Raw genomic sequence first — 21,552 nt, forward strand, 5'->3', positions numbered from 1 at the left:
TTGTAGTTTCGCTGGGCGTTGGATCAGACCCTGTGAGCGCAGTCTTCTGAGAGTGTGATTTGACATAACAGCTTAGCCAGTCTGACTGCAGGGGTGGTCTGACTTGCTCCCCAGCCTCAGCCACACACTCCCACTGCTTTGTTTATAATGGGTCTTGCAGTCTTGTGGCTAAAGGATGACTTGATTCAGTTAGCTGATCTGGCAGAAAAGGAACCCTCAAAATAAAAAGTTTTCCAGCAAGTTATCTTGTGAATCAAATTACCCTGAGGTTGCATGATCCTTGTATCTGATGGAAGTAGGACTGAGGGAGGGGTAGAGGGAGAGGAGGGGCACCACCTCAGATACAGCTTGTGGTTAGACTAGAGTAACTGTAAAATCAAGTTCTTACTGGGAAGCTAATGAGTGCTTTCAGCTGCATGAATGCTATCAGAGTTCAGGATTTTGACCTGGAATACTCACTAACTACCAGTGCAGTAATACTGTCAGCATAATTGTTACAGATCCTGTGCATTTGTCTTCCGAAGACATATCCATCCTCTCAGATCAGTCATAAAGAAGATTGTACTGCAACTTTTCGTGAATCCTTAGCAAATTCTGCAGCTTGGATCCAGGATAAAGTCCCAGTTGGGCAGAAGCCATTTAACAGCTCCCACTGAGAGGGATTCTCCTTTGTATCTGCCATTGTGCCTGCTCTGATGCTCCTCTGATGGCACAGTAAGCTGATACAGCTCACTAAAGTGGCAGAAAATTAACTTGCCAAAAAAAGAATGAATGTATTTTTTATGGGGTAGGCTATTAAGGCAGCATACCTTGCAATCAGATCAAAGAGGGGATTTTTGGGAAGGGGCTAAAAGTGGAGCTTGGAGGTAAGGAAGAAGCAGTGGAGGAGAGGAGTGAGACCTTTCAACAGCAGAAAGCTCTTAATTCAGATCTGGTGTAACGTGTAACTTCGTTCAAAGAAACACAATTGTATTGAAAGCTTATGGAAAGAAAATAAAGGCTACTTGAAACGACTGGCAAAATAATGAGTGGAAGCATGTGACCAGCTGGACAATTTAGCATGAGGTCCCAAAATAATTTTTTCCCCTTTTAGTGTTTAGTAGCTCCTAAAACTAAGCTAACAAGTAGCCCTGTGTGCCTCTCTACTGAAGTCTACTGCTTTTTCCTGCAGGAGAGACCAAAACCAAAAATTCCTATCTGTCACTTCAGAGACGCAACTCCACCTTTCATTATCTGCGTGAAGCTGGTGAGTACCACCTTTAGCCTTAGCTTTATGTGGAAAATCAGTATTTGCTCCTTACGAAAATGAATTTCTATTTACTGTAAGTAGCTTTTCCCAGAAGCTTTCACTGTGCAGTTGAATGGCCTTTTTTTATCAAATCAGTTGTGCAGAGTATTCCAGGGATTTAAAACAGCCATATTAAGTAAAATAGTATTAAGAATAATAACAGGTACAGCTTCTGTAAAGGAGCTTGGATCTGTTTTACTTTCTTGCCCAACAGCATTGCATACACAAACGAGCATATACAGTCAACCACCTGGCCTTGTTTCTTCCTAATATTTTGCAGCCCTATGTATGGCAAAGGCTTTGTTTTTTAAATCAGACCCTAAAAGCCATTTTGTTTGGCAATGCCAATTCTGAAGCCTCTTCGGTGCCTGACTGTGGTAACTTTCTTATTTCAACTCGTTTAATTGACCTAAGAACATAACCAGAAGATGATAACCAGCAGTTCTTTTGCTGTTATATTTAAAATAGCAAAGCATATGTATGGGATAACATAGAAGTTTTAAAGCAAAATAGCGAATATATTCTAGTTGCAAATGCTAGTAAAAAAGTCTCTAACAGCAACTAAAACTTGTAGCTACATATAAACACCGACATTCTAACGCTCTACTAGATCTGTTCAAAGATTGATTACCTGAATCTCATCTCCTCTGGTACAGTCTGCTTTTAACTTAGCACTTCCAACTTTACGATCAGCTCTGAGATCATAACTATGAGTTGTAAAGCAGACTGAAAGTACCTTAGGGCATTAGTATGTACTGTTGGTTGATAAACTCTTGGATAAGCTAGTAATATTACAACTAATTTAATTTTTCATACTACATATAGTGGTGGGTGGAAGTCCCTAGACAAAACATCTGTGCAACCTGTTATAAAGCACATTTAATTTGTGAAGCCCTTACAATGAGACTATTATACAACATTTTGCCTGAAAACTCTGGTCCATGACTTCAGTTGTGATTTCAGTATACTTTTCCACTTATGGCCACCGAGCATTTTCTACTTGCCGATCACAGAACACTATAGGCCATAGTATTGTTCAAGTAATACGCAATATTTTCTTTGGAATACAATTTGACCTACTTGAAACCGTTTGAGAGTTTGTAAAGTTGCTTCTAAAATCTGTCTCTGAAGCAGCTCACTTTTTAGGAGAATTTAAGAAAGTCAATAGCCATTCGTTTGGAGCCAAATCTGTAGAAACTGCAGGCAAGCTATTTCCTTACCCCTCTCACTTCATGACTGAATCACACAGTTGGCTACTGTGAAAGTTGGTGTTACAAGAGCTGATGGCAGAAACACCCTAGTGCAGAGCTAAAGAAAGACCAATGCGCATGGAGCTCCAGCAGCATTATACACTGGGAAGACAAAATAGTGGCCAAAGAGAAAAGAACAATGTTGATAATAAACTTGCATAACAACATAGTGAAAGTCCATAATGGAGCTTACCTTTCTACAGATTTTAAACATAGTGATAGTTGTTAATAATATGAACCTCACAGTACACCTATGTCATTATACCACACTGTTATTTTAATATTATGAAGACAGAGAATCAGGTTGTCAGAAAAACAAATTTATAATAAAGAACTGAAACCAAATTTTTCTGTTAGCGGTGCCTAATACCCTGTTATCACCTGAGAAACCACAGACAACATAAGAAAGAAATAAAAACCATAAATATATCTGTAGCAAAGTGTAGAAAGCGGAGAGGGAAAAGGAATCAGAGGGTCTCAGGAAGCAAGCAGCAGTGGTCTGAGTCCCACTCCAGAACCAAGTCTGCTGGACCCTCCTTTTCTCTACCATTGGGTTTTGCGGCTGATCTTAAGGAATAGTTTTCAGCAACCTCTTTCAGCTGTTGTCATGCTTGCTGTATGTTATTACTGTTAGGAGTCTCCGTGGAGGCTGTCAGAATCTGTGACATCCCACTCTTACTACTTGCGAGGTTGTGGGTGGATTGAAACGGCCAGTTTTCAGTAGCAGGTTTGTCATGGAAAGTAGTCTTCTACCAAAACAAAACAAGTTGATAAATGTCTGTGGTTTAAAATATACAGGTATCCTGTCTGCAGCAGCTTTCAAGCTTCTAGACCTAACCAATAAAGGAAATGGTTCTAAATGGGTTGAGAATTGGGTTTGATGGTTGGACTGATGATCTTAGAGGTCCTTTCCAATCTTAATGATTCCTAGTTTTTACTTTCATTATAAATAATCCAGCCACCAAGCCAGGAAACATGAAATTGCTACTCTATCCTTAATTGGTTTAGTGATGGACTTGGTAATGTTAGGTTAATGGTTGGACTGGATGATCTTAAAGGTCTTTTCCAACCTAAATGATTCTATGATTCTATGAGAAGAGCAGAGTATTGAACTTTTTCATTCATCTGTGTTGACATTGTGCAGGCCAGGTATAATGCCGAGGGTTAGTCTCTGCTGTACCTATACGTTGAGTTTGCCTTGCTTTCTGTGCAGCCCACACCTGAATTAACAGCTAAAACCAAAACTTCCCACTTGCTCTTCTTTAATCACCTTTTCTACATTTCTTAAAACATGCTTTGTGAAAGGGGGAGCATAGGAAAAAGTAGGATAGGGGATAAGTACATAAAATATTAAGACTGCATCAAATGAAAAATGCTGTCTTTCTTGCGATAGTTATTGATGCCTCTCTGATGCTATTCACCCAGATTTATCAAATCAAACTGTGCAAAAAATGTTGCTGTTACAAGTTAAAGTCCCAGGCTGGTGTGAAAGACTACATTTGAGATACAAAATTCCTCTGCAAAAAGGGTGCTATCCTTGTGCAAACTGTGGCGGCAAAACCAAAACTGCTGTGTTACAGATGACCTGTATTTTCAAACTATTTAGGGCAAGTAGCTTTACCCAGCTCTGTGTTTCGGGGCATGCAGACATACAAAAACCCCAATGAATGGACGGACATTTCTTGTGTCGACAGCTGTCAATGCAACAACTACAACCTAGCTCTGTGTTGCATGGAACTGTTGGAAGTTTATGTAAGGCAGAATTAGCTGCAGATCCTCTCTGCTAATTTCTTAAACAAAAGTTCCAGACTTCCAAATTTAGCATTATTATTTACCAATGTAAGTTCATCACCATCCTTCTGAAGAAGAAAGTGTCCTGGGGCCTTACTGTCTTTCACTTTCCTGTTTGTGGTAGGGGATTTGTTTTTAGTTTTGGTACAGACAAAACCTGCATGTTTATTTGCAGCTCTAAGAGGGTAATTTTGAAGATCAGATATGTTTTTTAAGTGGGTTGTTTGCAAGAAATGGCTCTGCTGGCCATTTACTTGGAGCAGTGTTTGATTATTTATTTTTTCAGGCAGTTCCTTCCTTGCTAGCATTGGCATTACTTTGTTACCATATAAAATCATTTTTGAAAAAGCAGTCATCGTATGTGATCTTTGCTCAGTTTGCATTTTAAAATGGCTTCACAAAGGGCTGTAGCTGAAGCTGAAATTCTTCTCTGTGTGTGTGTGTGCCTAAGTTTTCACTGAAGTGAATAAAACTGTGGCTTTAGCTTGCCAAAATTGTGTAGCAGCCTGCGGTACCACTTCACCTAAGGGTTTGCACTGTGTATTTTCTCTTGCTTTGAGGTAAAAGCAAAACGCTTAGAAATCATGTATTGTTCCCTGTTTTGGCATGGATTCCAAGTGCTTGAAATGAAAGGGATTTTTATTTTTCTGTCTCTGTAATTAAACTAAGTTTTCAGTAGATTTACTGTTAGACCAGTTATTGTAAAACCCTGCCTTGTTCTGTCACCTCAGTCGTGTGCTCTAGGAATGAAAGATTTGGTTTTAACTCTCCCACTTAATTTAGCATCTGGGCTCTTTTATATATATATATATATATATATATAAACCCTTCTTTAGAGCAGGTTGATTTTTCAGCAGGCTAAACGCAACTGTTCTGTAGTCTGTGTCCTAACTTGGGAAATCTTGGGTTTACAAAATAATTAGTGGCGGCTGAAGGTCGTAATTGAGGGCTACATTTCTGAGCAGAATTCCCCGTTGACGTGAGGGGTAAGTTTTGCAGATGGACTAGTGACAGTTTGGGATCTTAACTGAATTGCGAAACTAGGACCCAGTCCTTCAAAGTATTAAATATGATCAAGTATTCTTGATTTCAAGAAGTAAAAACAAAAAAAGGAAAGCACTCAACGTCTTTCACAATCAGGGCCTTATCGCTCAGATAAGAAATTGGTTACCTTAGGTAAGTAAGTGGAGCCCTTGCTTAAAAAGTCTAGTGCTATGGGCCCTTTCCTGCCCTTCTCCTGATTATTCATTAGCTATTCTTATTTTTTTATGGTTAGTAAACATCAGAGCTCAATTATGAATTTTATGACTGGTGGTTATATTTTTTGTTGAAGTTCTGGATCAGATTATGTCATCTTTGTATTTTTTGGCATTGCTAGCGACAAGAGAAGAACAGGGCAGGTAGATGGGAGTCATATAGGAGAACGGGGAGTTAATCTGTGATCTTGAGGCGTGCTGGTTTGGGCAAGAGGTTTGAAACGTACACACACGGTATTTCCTTTCCTATATAAATTCAGGCAGCGGAAACAATGCAGAGGTTTTTGGAGGAACAGGCCAGCTTATTTTGTTATTAGACTCCCCGTTGATTGAGATGGCAGCGTTCCTTGAATGGAAGGCTTCCAAGCAACACCCCCCTACTATGAGCATGTTTATTAGCAGTTCAGCTGATGGGTTCAAGGCACGCTGGGAAGCTGGATGTACAGTCCTCCACACGAGACGGAAACCTTCCTTTCTGAACTCAGGTTCATTAAAGATCCCAGAGCAATTTTTTAAATCAAGTTATTCTAGCCAAAGTCTAGCGTTCCACCTCCTCTAATGCCACAGTTTCAGTTGGACTCTGTTTTTTAACTTCCTGCTCTAAACACTTGCAGTACTGCTGTGCATTGTTAAAATGTCAGTATTGCTGCTCTGGGCCAACCAAAAGAACACTAGCAACCTCTTTACCTACCTCCTATAGTATTGTGAGATTTAATTAATTTTTTTTTTTTTTTTTTTGGTCATATTCCTGAAGATCAGTAGGATTAAGGACTCCAGGAAGATCAAAGGAGAAATGCTCAGAAATGCTGAAGTTGGCATGTTTTCTTAATGACATCACTGCCTTGCAAGATTGCTCATGGAGCAAACCTCCCAGGTTCCTGTTCAGATAGTGTAACTAGGGCTCAAAGGAAACACCTTTAACTACGCAAAGTATTTCAGTTGCTTGATGAAAGGTTTGTTTCAGCAGACAAGCTAATCATTGGTCAAAATCTACAAAAAAAAAAAAAAATCGGTTTTGTCAAAGTCATTCCCTTGCTCCATTCTCTGAAAATGCCTGCATGAGAAAACAAAATGCGCAGATAGCGAGCTGCAGCGCTGTGCTTAATATAGCCCTAGTCTTCTATATAGCAGCATGAAAATGAGTTATCTAATATCCCCCCCAATTAATTTCAACACTGAAGTTTTCAATATACACTTAATTTTTGAATGGCAACATTTCTGAGCCTTGGTTTATTTATGTTTAGTTCTACAAATGGGACTTTCTTCTGTGGCCTAAAGAACCAAATTACCAAAACCTGTTACAACCTGAAATGAGTTTATCTGGTTGAGCTAATTCTCTTTTTCTTCCCTCACAGGATTTGACAGGTGGAGCATTTGAAACAAACCTGAACATGCTGAACTTGAAGGAAGGGATGGATTATTATCACTTTAACTAAAAACCAAGGTAAGGCAGCGATACCGAAGCTGTGTTATCCTCTATGTATCTGTGTGTAGGAAGACCGAAGTGTTCAGAGGTTTAGAAATTTTTTTTTTTTTTTTTTGGTAATTTGTGCTTCATTAAATTAATCTTTGTGCTGAGTAACCCTCTTCTAAGGGAGATCCTAGTTACACCATGGATAATGCTATTTGCTCATTTTACTATTGCACATCACTTGTTTACCAAACTCAGATTGTTAAATTGTATTTCTAATTAATTTAAATAACCGTCAAATACAGGCAGTAAGATTACAAGAGGACTGTCACCATAGGGAAGCCTTAAAAATGCATCAAGCAAAGCCTATAACCACTGGCAGCGTAACGAGAGGTGTCTGTCAAACATTGCTTGGGGCCCTCAACCGGTCCCTGCGATTGGCTCATTTCCTGCTACTGGGAGCAGCAGCTGGTGCTTGCCCAGGGCTGTGGCATCCCCCGATACAGGGCTGTGTGAAGAGTACAGTTGTGTCTGTAACATCATCTGGCAGCCACATGAGCGTATGTACAGGTGCGCACAATTTTCACTGGACTGTCTCAGTGGTGTTTTTTTGGTTTTTTGGTTTTTTTTTTTTTTTTAAATAAGCAGGCTTTGCCAATGCAGCTTGTGTTTTTCTTGCAGCAGGGACCTATAGGTGTAACTTGGCAAAACCAGATCTTTCGAGAATGTACTAGAACCTTCCCTTTTAATGACAGTGTAACAACATAGGCTGTGGGTTCAGGAGTGTTTCTTCTGCACCAATGCCTGTAGGCAGCCCCTGCGGTGTGTGCAGCCACACAGCCAACTCGGGCTGTTGCACAGTATGTGAATTGAGTACTGTTTGTTTAATAGTTAGTTAGTGAATAACACTGACCAACACTGAATTTCATCTGCAGTCCAGGTTGCAAGTATACTTCAGAAGTATTGAATAATATCATGTATAGGTATCTTTGTAAAAATGAAAAAGACTTTTAGAGTGAGCCAGGTTGTAGTTCTGGAAATGGACACCTGCAGTAGAAGACTGCTGCAGTTTGTAGCAGTACTTCACAGAGAAACTGGCTTGGTTTTAGCTCCTCTGCCTGAATTTTTCCTTCCTTTCAAGTTTTCATAGATGTATGTGTATATATACACACAGACACACGCATGCACACAGAGCCACTGTTCTACTTGAAGTACTGGGACAGTGGGATTTAATTAGAACCATCAAATAACACAGTGTAATTAAATACCATGTTGCCTGTGCATTTGTCCTCCCCATCACATTAGTCTTACACATCACATCACATTAGTCATTAGATAAATGTTATAGCCATTTCATTTTATAGTGAATCAGAAATGCTTTAAATTCCTAGCAGTTGCTTGAAGTACTGAGTCACCTTCTTCAAGGGAAAAAATAAAGCTTCAGTCCCTAAAGCTAGTTTACCACAAAAACATTTGCTTGAATGAATTATATAAAGAGCTATTAAGAGAGGCTTTGACTTTAGCTGAAGTGAAACCTGGATTTTTTATTCGACTGCGACATAAGAATGACAGACTTATCCACAGAGATACTTTATTATGTTCAGGAAGATTTCATTATCCTTAAGCATTGCCATTCTGAACTCTGAAAAACAATTCTTTTGAGACTAATGCATCAAGTCAGGTTTAATACTTCATGTGTGTACAGCAAGCACAGGCTGAATGGCTCCATTCAGAGTTGTAGAAGTATAAATCATCAACATCAAAAAAAGCCAGGTTAATTGTGACAGAAGTATGAAGAGAAACCGCCATCTTGTGGCTACAGATAATGACTTTAAAAGCTGAAAACGTAATGATTCTTTGCTGCCTTCACATGGCATATCTGTACAATGCTTTAAGACATAAGCTCTGTGTCTTATTTTGTTAAACAGTGCACTTTGCAGCTCGTGCTGAGAATCCGGCTTGGCAGGATGCTGCAGCACAAACTCTTCCAGTCCTAACAGCACCTGAACCAAGAGCTTCAGTTTACAAACCAGCAGCCAGTGCCTGCAACTTCATTATGCTGAACTCTACAAGAGAGGAAGAAAAAAAGAGATCACATGGAGTAGCATGTATCACTATTTTAACAGTATCCAAATCACGTAATTAAGTAAACTAAATGGAGAAGAAAACAGACATACAAAGCTGTAATATTTACAGGCCTTTTTAACACCTTAATTTTTAACTACCCTTTAGCAAATTTTATTCGTACAAGTTTTAAAGGAATGATAAGTATTGATTTTGTATGAAGTTAACTTAATTCACCTTGTCATAATGTTATGCTTGGCTTCCTCTGTTGTTTCTCCTCTGTTCTCAGGATGTGTGAGCTCTAGAAGAGCAGAGTGTTGTGCACTCTTGTGTGAGCGCAAATGGGCTGCTAGTAGGGACATCTGGACAGCTATGTAAAAAGTCCTTCAAGTTCAGCGAGTATCACTGAGTGAACTCCAACAGTTCTCAGGGCAGGTGCAGGCTTAACTTTTTGCTAAAAGTTATACTAACTATTTACTTATGTTAAAAGAGGAGGAAAAGGTGAAGTTCCAAATTCAGCCACATAACTTCCAGACATTCCATGACACTATTTGTAACAGTTCCATCTGAAATACCTGCATGTGCATTTGGCTATTTCTTACTCTTTTGTTTATATCAGAGACAGATTTCTCCAAACTTGTCAGGCTTCTCAGCCTCCAATAATTAAGGAGCTGAAATAAGGTTTTTTGAGATCAGTGAATTAATCTTGTAACATCTTCATTTTGAACATAACATTTCTTATTGGTTGACTAGAAAACCTTGAAACCACAATGCTCAGGTCAACTTTTGCTCTAAAAGCAATGCCTTGTATGGGCAAGAGGTTCAGAGTCTTGTTTTCCAGAAGTACAAAAATGTTAGTCGCGGGTTTCTTAAAATTGTACTAAAAGTGGAAAACTGTAGACATGTCTCGGTAAGAACAGGAAGACGAGCAGAGAAGACTGCTATGGGGACAGCAGGGTGTCTTTGAAGGTTATTCATAGATGTCTTAAGTATTAGTCTTCTGACCAAGTTTTTAAATATACTTGGTTTTAATATATATATTTTTTTTATACCAATGACAACTGGAAACAAAGGATCTACTTATATTAGGAAGCATCTTCAGTGTAAAGGATTATCAGAATATTACACAGGAAGAACTGGCTGACCTCAAAGACTTCCAGAATGTAGTATCACAAAGAGCCAGTTCAACAAGCGTTTTAAAAATGCCATTAGCTAAGATCACTTTTAGATGCTCTGGAGGAGAAAAGACTTGGTGACTTTCAGCCACAGATGCTGCAGCTGTGAAAAAGGCTAATGCAATTCTGAAATGGAACAAAATAATGCTTTGCATAATTCTAGTCATAAACTTAATGGTGTTCAAATATTTCAATGGGAAAATGAAGGGAACGAAGATCCACTCTCTTAGGAAAAACTTAGGAAAGAAGACTGCACGGGTGATGTTGCTGAATTCTAAAATAATACAAAGAATAAAACTTTCTAGAACTATGAAAGCAGAACAATAAAAATTACAAAGGCCAAGAATAAATTGACCTATCACTATTTTTAAGCTTAATCAGTTTACGGAATAGATTATATGCTGTGGATGCCTGTGATACTAGGGAAGTAGCCTTGGATCATCAAGTGTTTTCACCCTGTCTTGTAAAAGTAATTTTTCTTTGTAAATTATTGTGTTAACACATGTTCTCTAAAACAGTAGTAATTCAGCCTCGTCGTCTTTGGACAGAGAGGAATCATAGAATCGTCTAGGTTGGAAAAGACCTTTAAGATCATCCAGTCCAACCATTAACCTACACTACCAAGTCCACTCTAAACCAATCAAGGGTAGACTAGACTAAACCATGTCCCGAAGTGCCACATCTACCCGTTTTTTGAACACAAAAGGAAAGGAACCTCTCAGAAACTCTTAGCAAAGCAGATGAGCAATTCCACTCTATCTGCATTAGAATGAAATGGGACCTACATGTGGATATATTGCCTGTTGTCTTATGAATGTATTAACTTCTAGATCATATTCTTCCGCTTAGGCAGTGTTAGAATTCTGTGGCTTGCACAACCACATTATTATTTTGTTGTTGAAATTGACTGGGAAGTTTTTATCCTTTTTCTTTCCCCAGAAAGGGCAGACAAACAGTTTTTGAAACATCTGTACTGCATTATTTCATTCTTGCGTTTTGTCCAAGTAAGATGTCACACTACAAGTCTGGAATGTTTTCAAGAAATGAGACTGGAAGAGCTTAAGACAACAGTCTTCAGCAATTCCATATATTCTGTAGTAAGCTGTGAGGACATTCGTCCTGGTGCACATTGATATGTTCATGAACCAGTGAAGAACTGCATCTGTTGCACAGAAGTACACAGTAGATTTGGTGCAACAGCTGATCATTGCTATGTCTCTTTAAAAACACCCTCAAGGAGCACATTTCCATACCTTACCTTGGATAACAGCTGCGGTTTGGGCACTTTCATGAGATCACAGAGATAGTTGCGTTTCTCTCTTACTGCTGGCAATTCAGCTTCCCTGCACGAGGAAGTATTTTCCAGTTAATCCAAAAATTAAAACCTGAAGTTGGCTACATACGTACAACTTCTTAAGCTATCTGTTTTATCGTTGTATTACTATGTACGCATCTATACTTTCATGTACATTTCAAATTGCAGAAGTTTTGGTTACGTCACGTTTTAAGAATAATGTAACATTTTTGTACCATCTTAAGCCAGATAAACCATAAATACACAGCAGGTCTTCCAGAAGTGACACTTACTAGTAAAATGTCCAAGACTATTCTTCTAGGTTTTTGTACTCCAAAAAAACCCCACTTACTTATTTATACAACCCGTTTGATTACAAGTTCACTAATTTATTCTCTAAATTCATAGCTCCTTTTTGCTTCAGAAAACTTCACATCAAGAATTTAAATAAATGTCACTGGATTTGGAGAACATTCTACAATCTATAGAAGCTTTGTCCTGAAATAGAAAAGCCAGACCTAAAACTTGTGAGCCTTTAAAGTTTCTGAAATAGCACGATGTCCATGAGATAATGTCCTCAAGAACTGTCAGTTACAAAAAGCCGCCAAATATCCATACAGACAGCATTCTTTCCCGTGTTGTAAAATTCTACCACTCTAACTGGAATGCTGTGAGACTGCTAGTATTACTCACCAATTCAGTAGATTTATTTTGTTTTTCTTAAGTAACAACTGTAAATGGGCTATTAAAAATTTAACTCTTAGCACATAAACAGAGTCCAAAACTACAAAGAAAAAGCATGAAGGGCAATTTAGAAATAACCTGAAATTTTCTTTCTTTCTTTTTTTTCTTTTTTTTTTAAAGACACCTTGGACAATTTGTCATATTTAATACTGGAAACATTCCTGTAGCTACACAAAAGTTATTATTTATAGAGTAATTTGTTTCAACTCTGAATTACACAGCAGTACGATAAACTCGCTGTAGTTCCAACAAGGAACAAATATGTGTATGCCAGTAATTATCATCTTCCCCAAATATTAATTCTCATTTGGCTTCCTGATGTTAATGCTTATTGTAATTCAGAATTTACTATGTTTGTTTTAGCATTGAGAGCGCTTGAGAATAACAAGCAGCTCTCTCTGACACTCAGCAGCGACTTCAAATATCTTCTTTTGTAAACAGTTCAAATCTACCAAGATAAAACAATTAAGTTTTAAGTAAACTAGCTCTTCATCTTTAATCTTAGCGCAGTGGACATATTGCAACGGGGAACTTAGAGCAAGCCCTGAACTAAGAATAAAGCAGGCAGCCACTCACACCTTAAAAATGACAAGGTGAAAACAGAGCATTTAGTTTTCTGAGGCGGTTTTTAGGAAGTGTTTTGCTTTTAGTAACCCATTTATGAGTAGAGCTGTACTACCACTGCTTTTTCTGTAGTGATTTGGTGTGTACCACTTCTAATTTTGGTACTGTAAACATCCCTTTGTGACAGCAGTAATCTAATCCTACTCAATTGTTTCTGTTAACAAATTCTTTCTCCAACATCTGAGCAAGCCTGCTCTTAAATTCAGATTTCATAAGTAAGCACTGAATCACACTAAACACAACACTAAACAATCTATATGTAGTTAAGCAAGTCATTTTAGCAATAGGCGGAACTTTTGATAACCACTTCTTCAAATCTGAGAGCGTTATTCTAATTTTGTACTGGAAAATTCAGAAAAACAGCAGCAATGAAAACTTAGTTTTCTTTTCCCAAATATAAAGTTATGTAAGCTCAAGCACAGAAATAAACCAGAAATTAAATAAAAGTTAAATAATGTAAGCATGCAGTCTGAAAATATGTAAACCACAACCTTAAGGTATATTTGTTCTTTGAACTTGTCTAGCTTAATTTTATTTCCATGACATGTCAGTGAAGACAAAAAGCCATTTAATATAATGACTAAATAAATTATATATTTTTATAGCTGGCTATTCTCATGTATTAACTTTGACTGCTGTTTGAGGCAGGGTGTTGGGCTAGTAAACCCGTGACCCGGGAGAGTCACCTGTAACAAGGAAAAATGTTTAACGTGGCAGCAAAGCTAATAAGCTAATAAGTATCTTAAAACTCCACATTTCCTCAAATATCCGAGGCATGCAGTCTTTTGTAAACTCTTCCAGGTGACCATAATGCACAATGCTCAAATTTGCAGAAGAGGAAAAAACAGTGCCAAAATTATGGTGAGTGTTCCCTCCTCCTGTCACTTCAAAGGTGCTGACAGAATGAGTTCCTCCTGCCCCTGAAAGACACTTTGCTGCTTTGGTGAACCTTGCTCATGAAGAACGAGACCCGGTTCCCCCTGCGCTTGGAAGATGCTAACGTTACAGGTAACAGTAGGCAAAAAAAAATAATTACATTATATAGAAGTGGTTCTTTAATTCATGCAATCATATGCTTGGGTAATGTCTAAACTGTTCCAATTCAAAATAGCTTGAATATGATGTTTGTAGCATTTTGAGCAATTACATTTCATGGGAGATTTGAGCTGTTCTGCTAATTCTGTTGTTTTCCAGCTTGCAGAGATCCTTCCTTTCCCAAAACCCTGCCAGTGCTCACAAATGCCAAGAAACTGTCTGTGCAGTTGAAGTTTGACTGTTTGCACAGCCCGGTCTCTCTCTGTTTCATGGAGAATTTCCAAGATCTTCTCCCTTTTCATGTTGTTAGACAAATACAGATATTTTACTTTATCTAGTGGTGATTTTATACATACCACTTCCAGTGGGACAATCTAGTAGATAGTTCTTTAGAACAAAAGAATTCTTTTCAGCAATGCTTTCCTGGCCTAGGAGCAATAAACAGCTAAAACTACGGTATCGTTTCTTATGACTTCCTTGCCACCAACTTTCAAAGCCATGGACTTTTTTTTTAACTTCAGTGGTACAAAAATTAATTTCAGCTCTTATTACTGTCTGGCAACAAATTCACTTACCAGTTGGTATCGCTGAGTATGGTCATAACCTCATCCATAATGGCAGGATCAACTACATCACTGTAGGTTATCAACATTTCGTAAACTTGACTGGCTGTTGTTTTCCTTATCTACAGGGAAGAGGCAGAGGAAGCTTTTGTAAAGTATCCAGGGTCCTGTATGGAAGAGCCCAGTGCCACTGCTGGTACTGGTTCCTCACACTGACAATCATTTTATGGTGGACGCTTTGTAATACCAGAACTACAGCCTATCCTCGCCTCTGATAGCCATTTGCTGCAGGAAGTGACTTCATTTCTGCACCTCAAGGAAATTCTTGCTACTACAATCGGTATATTTTCACTAAACTTTTGCAAGATTTCAGATTAAGATCTCCCCCACAGGGAATGAACTCAAATGTTTGTGAACAGCCCAACTGGAGCATTTCTTTTCTTGAAGTGACTCGCTGAGCCAAAGTCTGGCTCTAACTTTGGTTGCTGTAGGCCCACAAAACAGATTTCCCAGTCTGGAGAGTGTAAGAGTCAGCAAAACTCTTCAAAAAACTGTTGGGAGATAGATGATGATGTGAGTAACATTAGCTTTTTACACTCCAGTTTCCAGAAGCAGTTAATGTGCAAGTATTTTTCCCAGAGCGCTGTTCAGTAGTGGTGTTGGTGCGCATACAGAAAAAGCTAGCTAGGCTGGTTTCTGAAGTACAATGCGTAGAAGGATACTAAATCGAAGACAGAGAAATTGCAACAAAAACTTCCCCCCCGTCATCCCCCTCCAAGAAAGCCTGATGATAACCAAAGGAAGGCAAAGAAATTATAGAGTTATTTCTGGAGTAGTAGTGCCAAATTAAATTGACCCATCTGTGAAAACAAAACGTATTTATGATGTAAAATATCAATGAAACATGAAATTGAAATGATCTCTCTTCAGTTCTTATATTGCGCCCCTCCTGCAAAGGATCCTTCATGTTGCAAGTACACCCAACATGGAAACAGCTGGAATAAAAATCTGAAGCATCAGACTTTACTGAGTACCGTATGATTTTAACCTTAGCAAAAAGCAACTGGCAAAAGTAATCAGTGTTAGAATAAAGAAAGTTGGTTTGCACTGGCCAGACACCAGGCTATTCAACGTGTTCTCAAACCACTTTAAGACCTCATGGGTTTTCACGTTCTTTTTCTGTACCCTTGCAATTACTTCTGACAGCCTTTGTTTCTCCTGTACCACTCAACAACAGATGCAGCTTAATGGCTGCCTGTAGCAGCCGAGGTGCCAGTCCTTGCTTACTCACAGGAACATCCCCAAATGTTCCCAGGTGAAACCCTTGCGTTGAACACCAAAGCCACAGAGAGCCGTTGTACGTGTTTGGTCATCGCAGCAGCTGTAAGTCGGGGCTCCCAGGCCTCGTACAGTGAACACAGCCCCTCTCTCAAAAACCTAAGGCAGCAAGGACTACGACAGTATTGCCCCACATATGATCTTCTCCTATACATACTGAGTAATAACTCAGGTTTTGTGCCCTGCTTCAGTTAGTGATATGAAAAAGGCAAACTTCTGATAATCTTTCCTGTGTTGCACAAGCTTTCATCACACCTGACAAAAAGAATAAATATATTTTTCTTGAGCCAGAACTACTACTGTGTTACTACTATCAGAAATATCACAAAACTAACAGTAATTGATCTGATTGGAGCTTTCCAGCACTAAATGGTGAACAGATCTTCAGACTGCTGGGTGCTGTGTAAAAGAAACAAATGACTCGGGCACCTAAATTGCTTCTAATTTAGAACAGTAAGGACAGAAGGTGGAAGCAGCATGTGGAATAGCCAGGTATGCTGCAAGTATCCAGTAGCCCATCTCAGGTGGCAGCACTGCAGATAGCAGACCCTTGAGAAATAAAACTTATTCTATACATTAATATCTGTTAAAAAGAACACTGCTTTAATGTACTTTCAATTATTTTTTTACTTGTAAAGCATTTTAAATAAAACATTTGATAATACACAACGTTTTCAATACTTACTACAGGAAATGGATGGCAAAGAAGGAGAAACAATTGAAAGAAAACTTTCTCTCTGGTGTCTCCTTGAAATTGAATCAGGCCACAAAACCTAGAAAACGTAAGAAAAAATAGATCTTGTGTGATAGTTCTGTTATAACTGCAAAAGTACATTTTGAGGATCAGAATGAAGATGTCTATCAGAAGAAAGGGCGGGAGGGGAAGCTTTGCTGCCCCCAGGAAACCTCAGGTGATATTCTGAGTGCTGTGGGAAAGCAAACACTGAGGGGAAGTGGACTGAAATCCGTAAGGGTTACCGAGATGCCACGCATTCATGCCAAGTGCTGGCAGCACCAAAGCCTGTGCGCTGAAAACCCCGTGGGCGTTGAGCTCCTACCTAGACAACAGAAGGGCAGGGGAGGCTCCTGTTCAGGAGCGGGCAGTTAAGAGTGAAAGGCAAATTAGAAACATGGGCAGCTTCTCATTTTAGGCTTTCTTGCACTCGTAAAATATTATCAATAAAGAAATTAAAGTCAATAAAGTCATTGCTTGACATAGTTATATCTGAATAATTTTGCCAAGTTTCTGCCAATGAACCTTTGTTCAGCTTTGCAATGCTTTGTCTTTTTTTTTTCCCTCCTCTCCTCACACAGTATTGTCTTTCCTGACTGCTACATTTTCATTTTGACTTCTCTGCTGTCTGAACTGAGGGCTTTTACCCTAAAGCCAGATAATAATTTTGCAGGTGTTTTCAGCACATGTATGGTTTTCACCACAGCGCAGATATAAGATGTAATCAATTACATGTGTTTTGCATTGGCACCAAGTCAGGCTCTCTACAAGCAAAAAGCAAACGATTCACTGCATCTTTAAGAATATCAACAACGTTTTAAAAGTAGTTAAATTTTATCAGATCCTTCACCCCAACCACCTAGAAGTACACAAAACTCTCAGAACCTTACATTACGTGTATTTGTGTGCATTTTCATTTAAATTTCACATGAAATAGACCTAGCTGTTACACCCAATATGTACTGCACTTAAATTTTCTTCACTTTTTATGAGCAGAGAAAAGATTACTGTATTTCATTAACTCACACGCCTATGCTGGAACGAAGCTTCCGGATATCTTTGGATCTTTTGATCTCCTCTTTACAAAGGGTAAATAACTTCACTGAAAAGGGATGGCTGAAAATGGCAAAGCAAAAAAAAGATGAGGCATAGATTTCAATAGAATTTCAAACACATTTAATGATTGTAAAGATGCCAAATTAACATTCAAAGGAGAGGAAAGACACAACGCAGAGCAGTACGTGCTTCTTCCACAACAGCACACCCTGCTTTACGTGGACCTTTGGTAAAGACGTGGGCGAGTTTGGCCACCACGTTACTGGGCCTTTTTTTTTATTTTTCCTTTTTTGTTACAGGGAAGAGATTAGGATTAATTATTGACATTGCTACTACCTATATGCTGAGGCGTGAACGACATTTATCCAAACTGATTCAGTATATGCATGATAATGGGCTAGCCATGGCTTGTGGTTACAACAGAGCACGGTATGCTCAGAAATACAGAGTCAGGAATTAAAATATTCTATAGCCAGATAAAAATTATTTAGTCTGTGTATCATTGTGGTGCCTTAGTCATTCCCCAAGGTCTTCAACCAAACTTTACATAAAAGGGGATGAATGTTGTTCTTAAATACTCTACCATTTCACAGCCCAAATTCCTTTAGTGATTCCAGACAACGTAATTAAACACAGGGCTTACAGTTCTGTTAAGTGCACGAGTCATCTTTAAATATATTTAGCAAATTCTTTTCTTTTTCCCAGTCTGGGAAACGTGATTCTCACAGCTCTTTCCCAGACACTCATACAAACACAAGTATTGTTAGTATATTCCAAGGATCTATTAAAGAGAAGAGAAGAGGGAATGTTGCTTTTATTTCAGTACAAATTATTTAATCTTTTACTTGCTACACTCAAGGCTGAAGTGCCATAGATGCAAAAGAAACTATTTCATATTTGTCTAGTAAGCACTTCTAGACTGCATATTTTGGAAACCTGACTGTATTGTGTATGTAAAGCAGAAAGCAAAAATCCTAACATTTATTTTCTGCTACCATGATTCAAAGCTCTGGATAAAACTACTCAAAAAAGCTGTGTAGTGTAATCTGTTGAAAACCACAAAATTTAAAACAAGAAGTTTATAGGAGTGACAAGATGTTTTGTTAAGTAAATGCACCTTGTTATATATAGTTTTCCAAGTAAGAGTTAGTGTTTTTTAATTACTTTTAAAAAAAAATCTTAACAAAATACTGGCATATACTGGCAAATACTGACTTGGTTTAAAAAACTGAACAAACCATGGAACCATTAAGCTAAAGAATGCTGTCTACGGCTGTCTCAATATTGTCCAGAAAACCACACTAAAAGAGTAAAAATTGCCAGGTTTTCAATGTTGATATTGAGGCTTTGCAAGACGTTTTCGGACTTGATAGTGGCTTTCGGGTCCGAAGAGTCTGGGGAGGGCCGATTTAAAATACCTCCACGAGATGCTGCAAGAGCAAGTTCCTTGCCATACGTTGCTTGCAGTCACGTCAGCACTGTTTCCACATTTTAAGGGGTATGATAAGCATGGAAAGCACGTGTGCAGGAGAGGCATTGTGAGAATGACTGACATGTGCATGAATGAGTCGGCGTGTGTGTCTACAGACACGGATTTGTCTGGGCAGATGAGGGAAGAGCGTATCTGCTCGCTTAATACCAAGAGGAGGTATGTTTTTTCTTACCTTGGTGGAATTTCTCCTCCTCCCACCCCCAGTCACACAAAGACATTGTGTAGACAACTAATTACAATACCCGCAATGCATGCCTGGCTTTCAGCACAGAACAACGGCAATACGGTGAATTAGGTGAATTTTAAATTGGTTGAACAACAGGGACACCGCTCAGAAGTATAGCAACAAAGAGACCAACTGGAACAAAAGCATCTGGAATAAATTTTATACACGTAACCTCATGTGCAGCGTTTTGTGTTTAAAACAGATGCACCTTCCTTTCTGTCATTTGCCAATTCCACATTTGTAATAACTAAACCTAACCTATGTGTGATCTCAAATGACTCAAATAGCTTGGCCTCTTTAAAGGAAATTGAGAAAATTCCTTCTCCTGTGTGGGCACAGTGCCAGCAGAAACAGAGTCGGCATCTCGGGAAAAGGGATCAGTCGAAAGTCTTTACATTATGTAAATCGGGCGCACGCGGTACTGCAAAAAGGTGCAGGCTTTTTCCTCCTAAAGGTGAACGGAGTTTCAGCAGTTCAGCTGACATCACCTGGGGTGGCCGTGAAACCAGAGGACGGCCATCGCCCTGCTCTTCACTTTATGGTTTATTATGCAACAGCACTGTAATTGCTTTTAAAAAAATCCATGGGAGCATGTAATACATAGAAATCATTAGCTGGAGAGCAGTGGGGACACATACCATCTTAAAACACTGCGAGACCACCAGAGAAATACTATATATATACACGATGCATGAACGCTTTCTCTGAATATGTAAAATACATACACATAGGAAAGAGAAACGCCACTTTTACGCATTACTCCAGAAATTACTCATTAGATCCTGAATTGTCATCCAAAGGCTATTCTGTTCACATGGTACCGAGTTAGGAGACCAATCCTACCGTACTTTCGAAGGAACCAGCAGTCTATTGGGCTCTTGGCAGAGGGAATGCCTCTGGTGATCCCTCACTCAGGAGACCGGCAGGGTGACTCCTGCAGCTACAGGAGCCAGAACCAGAAAACAACGCTCCAGTGCCACTTTCGCAACTGGCTTCAGTTCACTCTCCTTTTTTTTCCCTATTCCTTGTCCCACTACCGGCGGGGAGCTGACGGTTACACCAGTAGCTTTTAAGAGTAGCCACCGGTGAGTTTAAAAAAGCCCAATACACTCTGCTTTATTTATGACAGCTCTGTTTCAAGCGTGGTGCCCATTGCTTCCAGCAGTCTCTCTCCCTATGTTGTTACAAATATGGCTCCACAAATTCACAATGTACACCAAAGATGAAATCATGAGGTTTTGAGTTGTGCTACCACGGAGCAGAGATTACGTTTCGACTGAAACTACCGGCCTGTTTGGGACGGGAGGGCACACAGGGCAGGGAGGCAATGGCAGGTGTATGACACTGCAGTTCACAAAGGCTTTAGGCCAGCATACACCTGCACTGCTGCCAGAAGAAACTTTTCCCCTACTTCTCCACCCCCCACTTCCCTACTTATTTTGGCACAATTTGCGAGCACGCAGCAGAATGCGTCGAGGAACTACCTCAAGCTGACTTTTACTGGAAAAAGGATATTTTTAACCAGGAACAGTTCTCTAATGCCACTTAAATCATGTAGCGATCCAAACCATTCCTGCCAGTTCAAGGGAGGGGGAACCTCTCATGCCGGACACGCAGGTTTATGCCAGCTTCAGATGAGCAGGAAGTAACAGCCTAGAAAATGGCAGGCAGAGCTTTTCTTTTCATACTACTGATTCAACCTAAGCCAAGCACAACAAAGAAAAGCTGCTTCTGATAGCCTTTTGATTACCCCGGCGATACTAAAGTTGATTCATTTCAAACCCCACTGGAGAGGTATTTACCCTACACTTCACTTCCCTGCTGGCAGGTTCAGCAGGGCCCTGGCAGAGAAACGACCCACGCGTGACAAATGGATCTCACTTGGAACACAAGCATTCACAATACGATAGTGCAGGAGAAACACCCAGTGGTCCACTTGCCCGCCTGCACAGGGATCAGAAGACCAGCCATAGAGAGAGCTTCACGAACACTGAAATTCATCTACAGAACTACACCAGAAATGTCAAGCTGCGTATTCGGAACTTTATGGGCTGTACGGTGTGAAGAGGCAGGAAAATGCACCACGGGTTACGCCTCTGCGGTACAGGAGTGACACCATGTGGCAATTTGCTTTAACAGGAGCGCTGAGCTCCTAGCGAGTGTCAAACTAATTCAGCCAACAGCTATTAAATTAATCCTGTTTAAATTAAGC

The 21,552-nt window shown here is 39.4% G+C and overlaps 2 protein-coding genes across 2 annotated transcripts in view; one reads left to right on the forward strand and one right to left on the reverse strand.

Moving 5' to 3' along the window:
* The window catches only part of QTGAL (queuosine-tRNA galactosyltransferase), a 134,509-nt gene extending 127,488 nt beyond the window's left edge, over positions 1-7,021 (forward strand). The window contains exons 12-13 of the mRNA XM_075720028.1: positions 1,172-1,246; positions 6,941-7,021. Of these exons, the coding sequence (XP_075576143.1) occupies positions 1,172-1,246; positions 6,941-7,021 (156 nt within the window). The remainder of the gene's footprint in view (positions 1-1,171; positions 1,247-6,940) is intronic.
* Positions 7,022-8,678: 1,657 nt separating this feature from the next.
* Positions 8,679-21,552, reverse strand: part of TBCD (tubulin folding cofactor D) — a 133,719-nt gene continuing 120,845 nt past the window's right edge. Inside the window, exons 35-39 of the mRNA XM_075719382.1 lie at positions 17,593-17,682; positions 16,519-16,606; positions 14,508-14,617; positions 11,494-11,578; positions 8,679-9,062 (exon numbers count right to left, since the gene is read on the reverse strand). Of these exons, the coding sequence (XP_075575497.1) occupies positions 9,051-9,062; positions 11,494-11,578; positions 14,508-14,617; positions 16,519-16,606; positions 17,593-17,682 (385 nt within the window). The 3' untranslated portion in view covers positions 8,679-9,050. The remainder of the gene's footprint in view (positions 9,063-11,493; positions 11,579-14,507; positions 14,618-16,518; positions 16,607-17,592; positions 17,683-21,552) is intronic.

The sequence above is a fragment of the Pelecanus crispus genome, chromosome 12 (genome assembly GCF_030463565.1).
Source record: "Pelecanus crispus isolate bPelCri1 chromosome 12, bPelCri1.pri, whole genome shotgun sequence".
NCBI classification, from domain to species: Eukaryota; Metazoa; Chordata; class Aves; order Pelecaniformes; family Pelecanidae; genus Pelecanus; species Pelecanus crispus.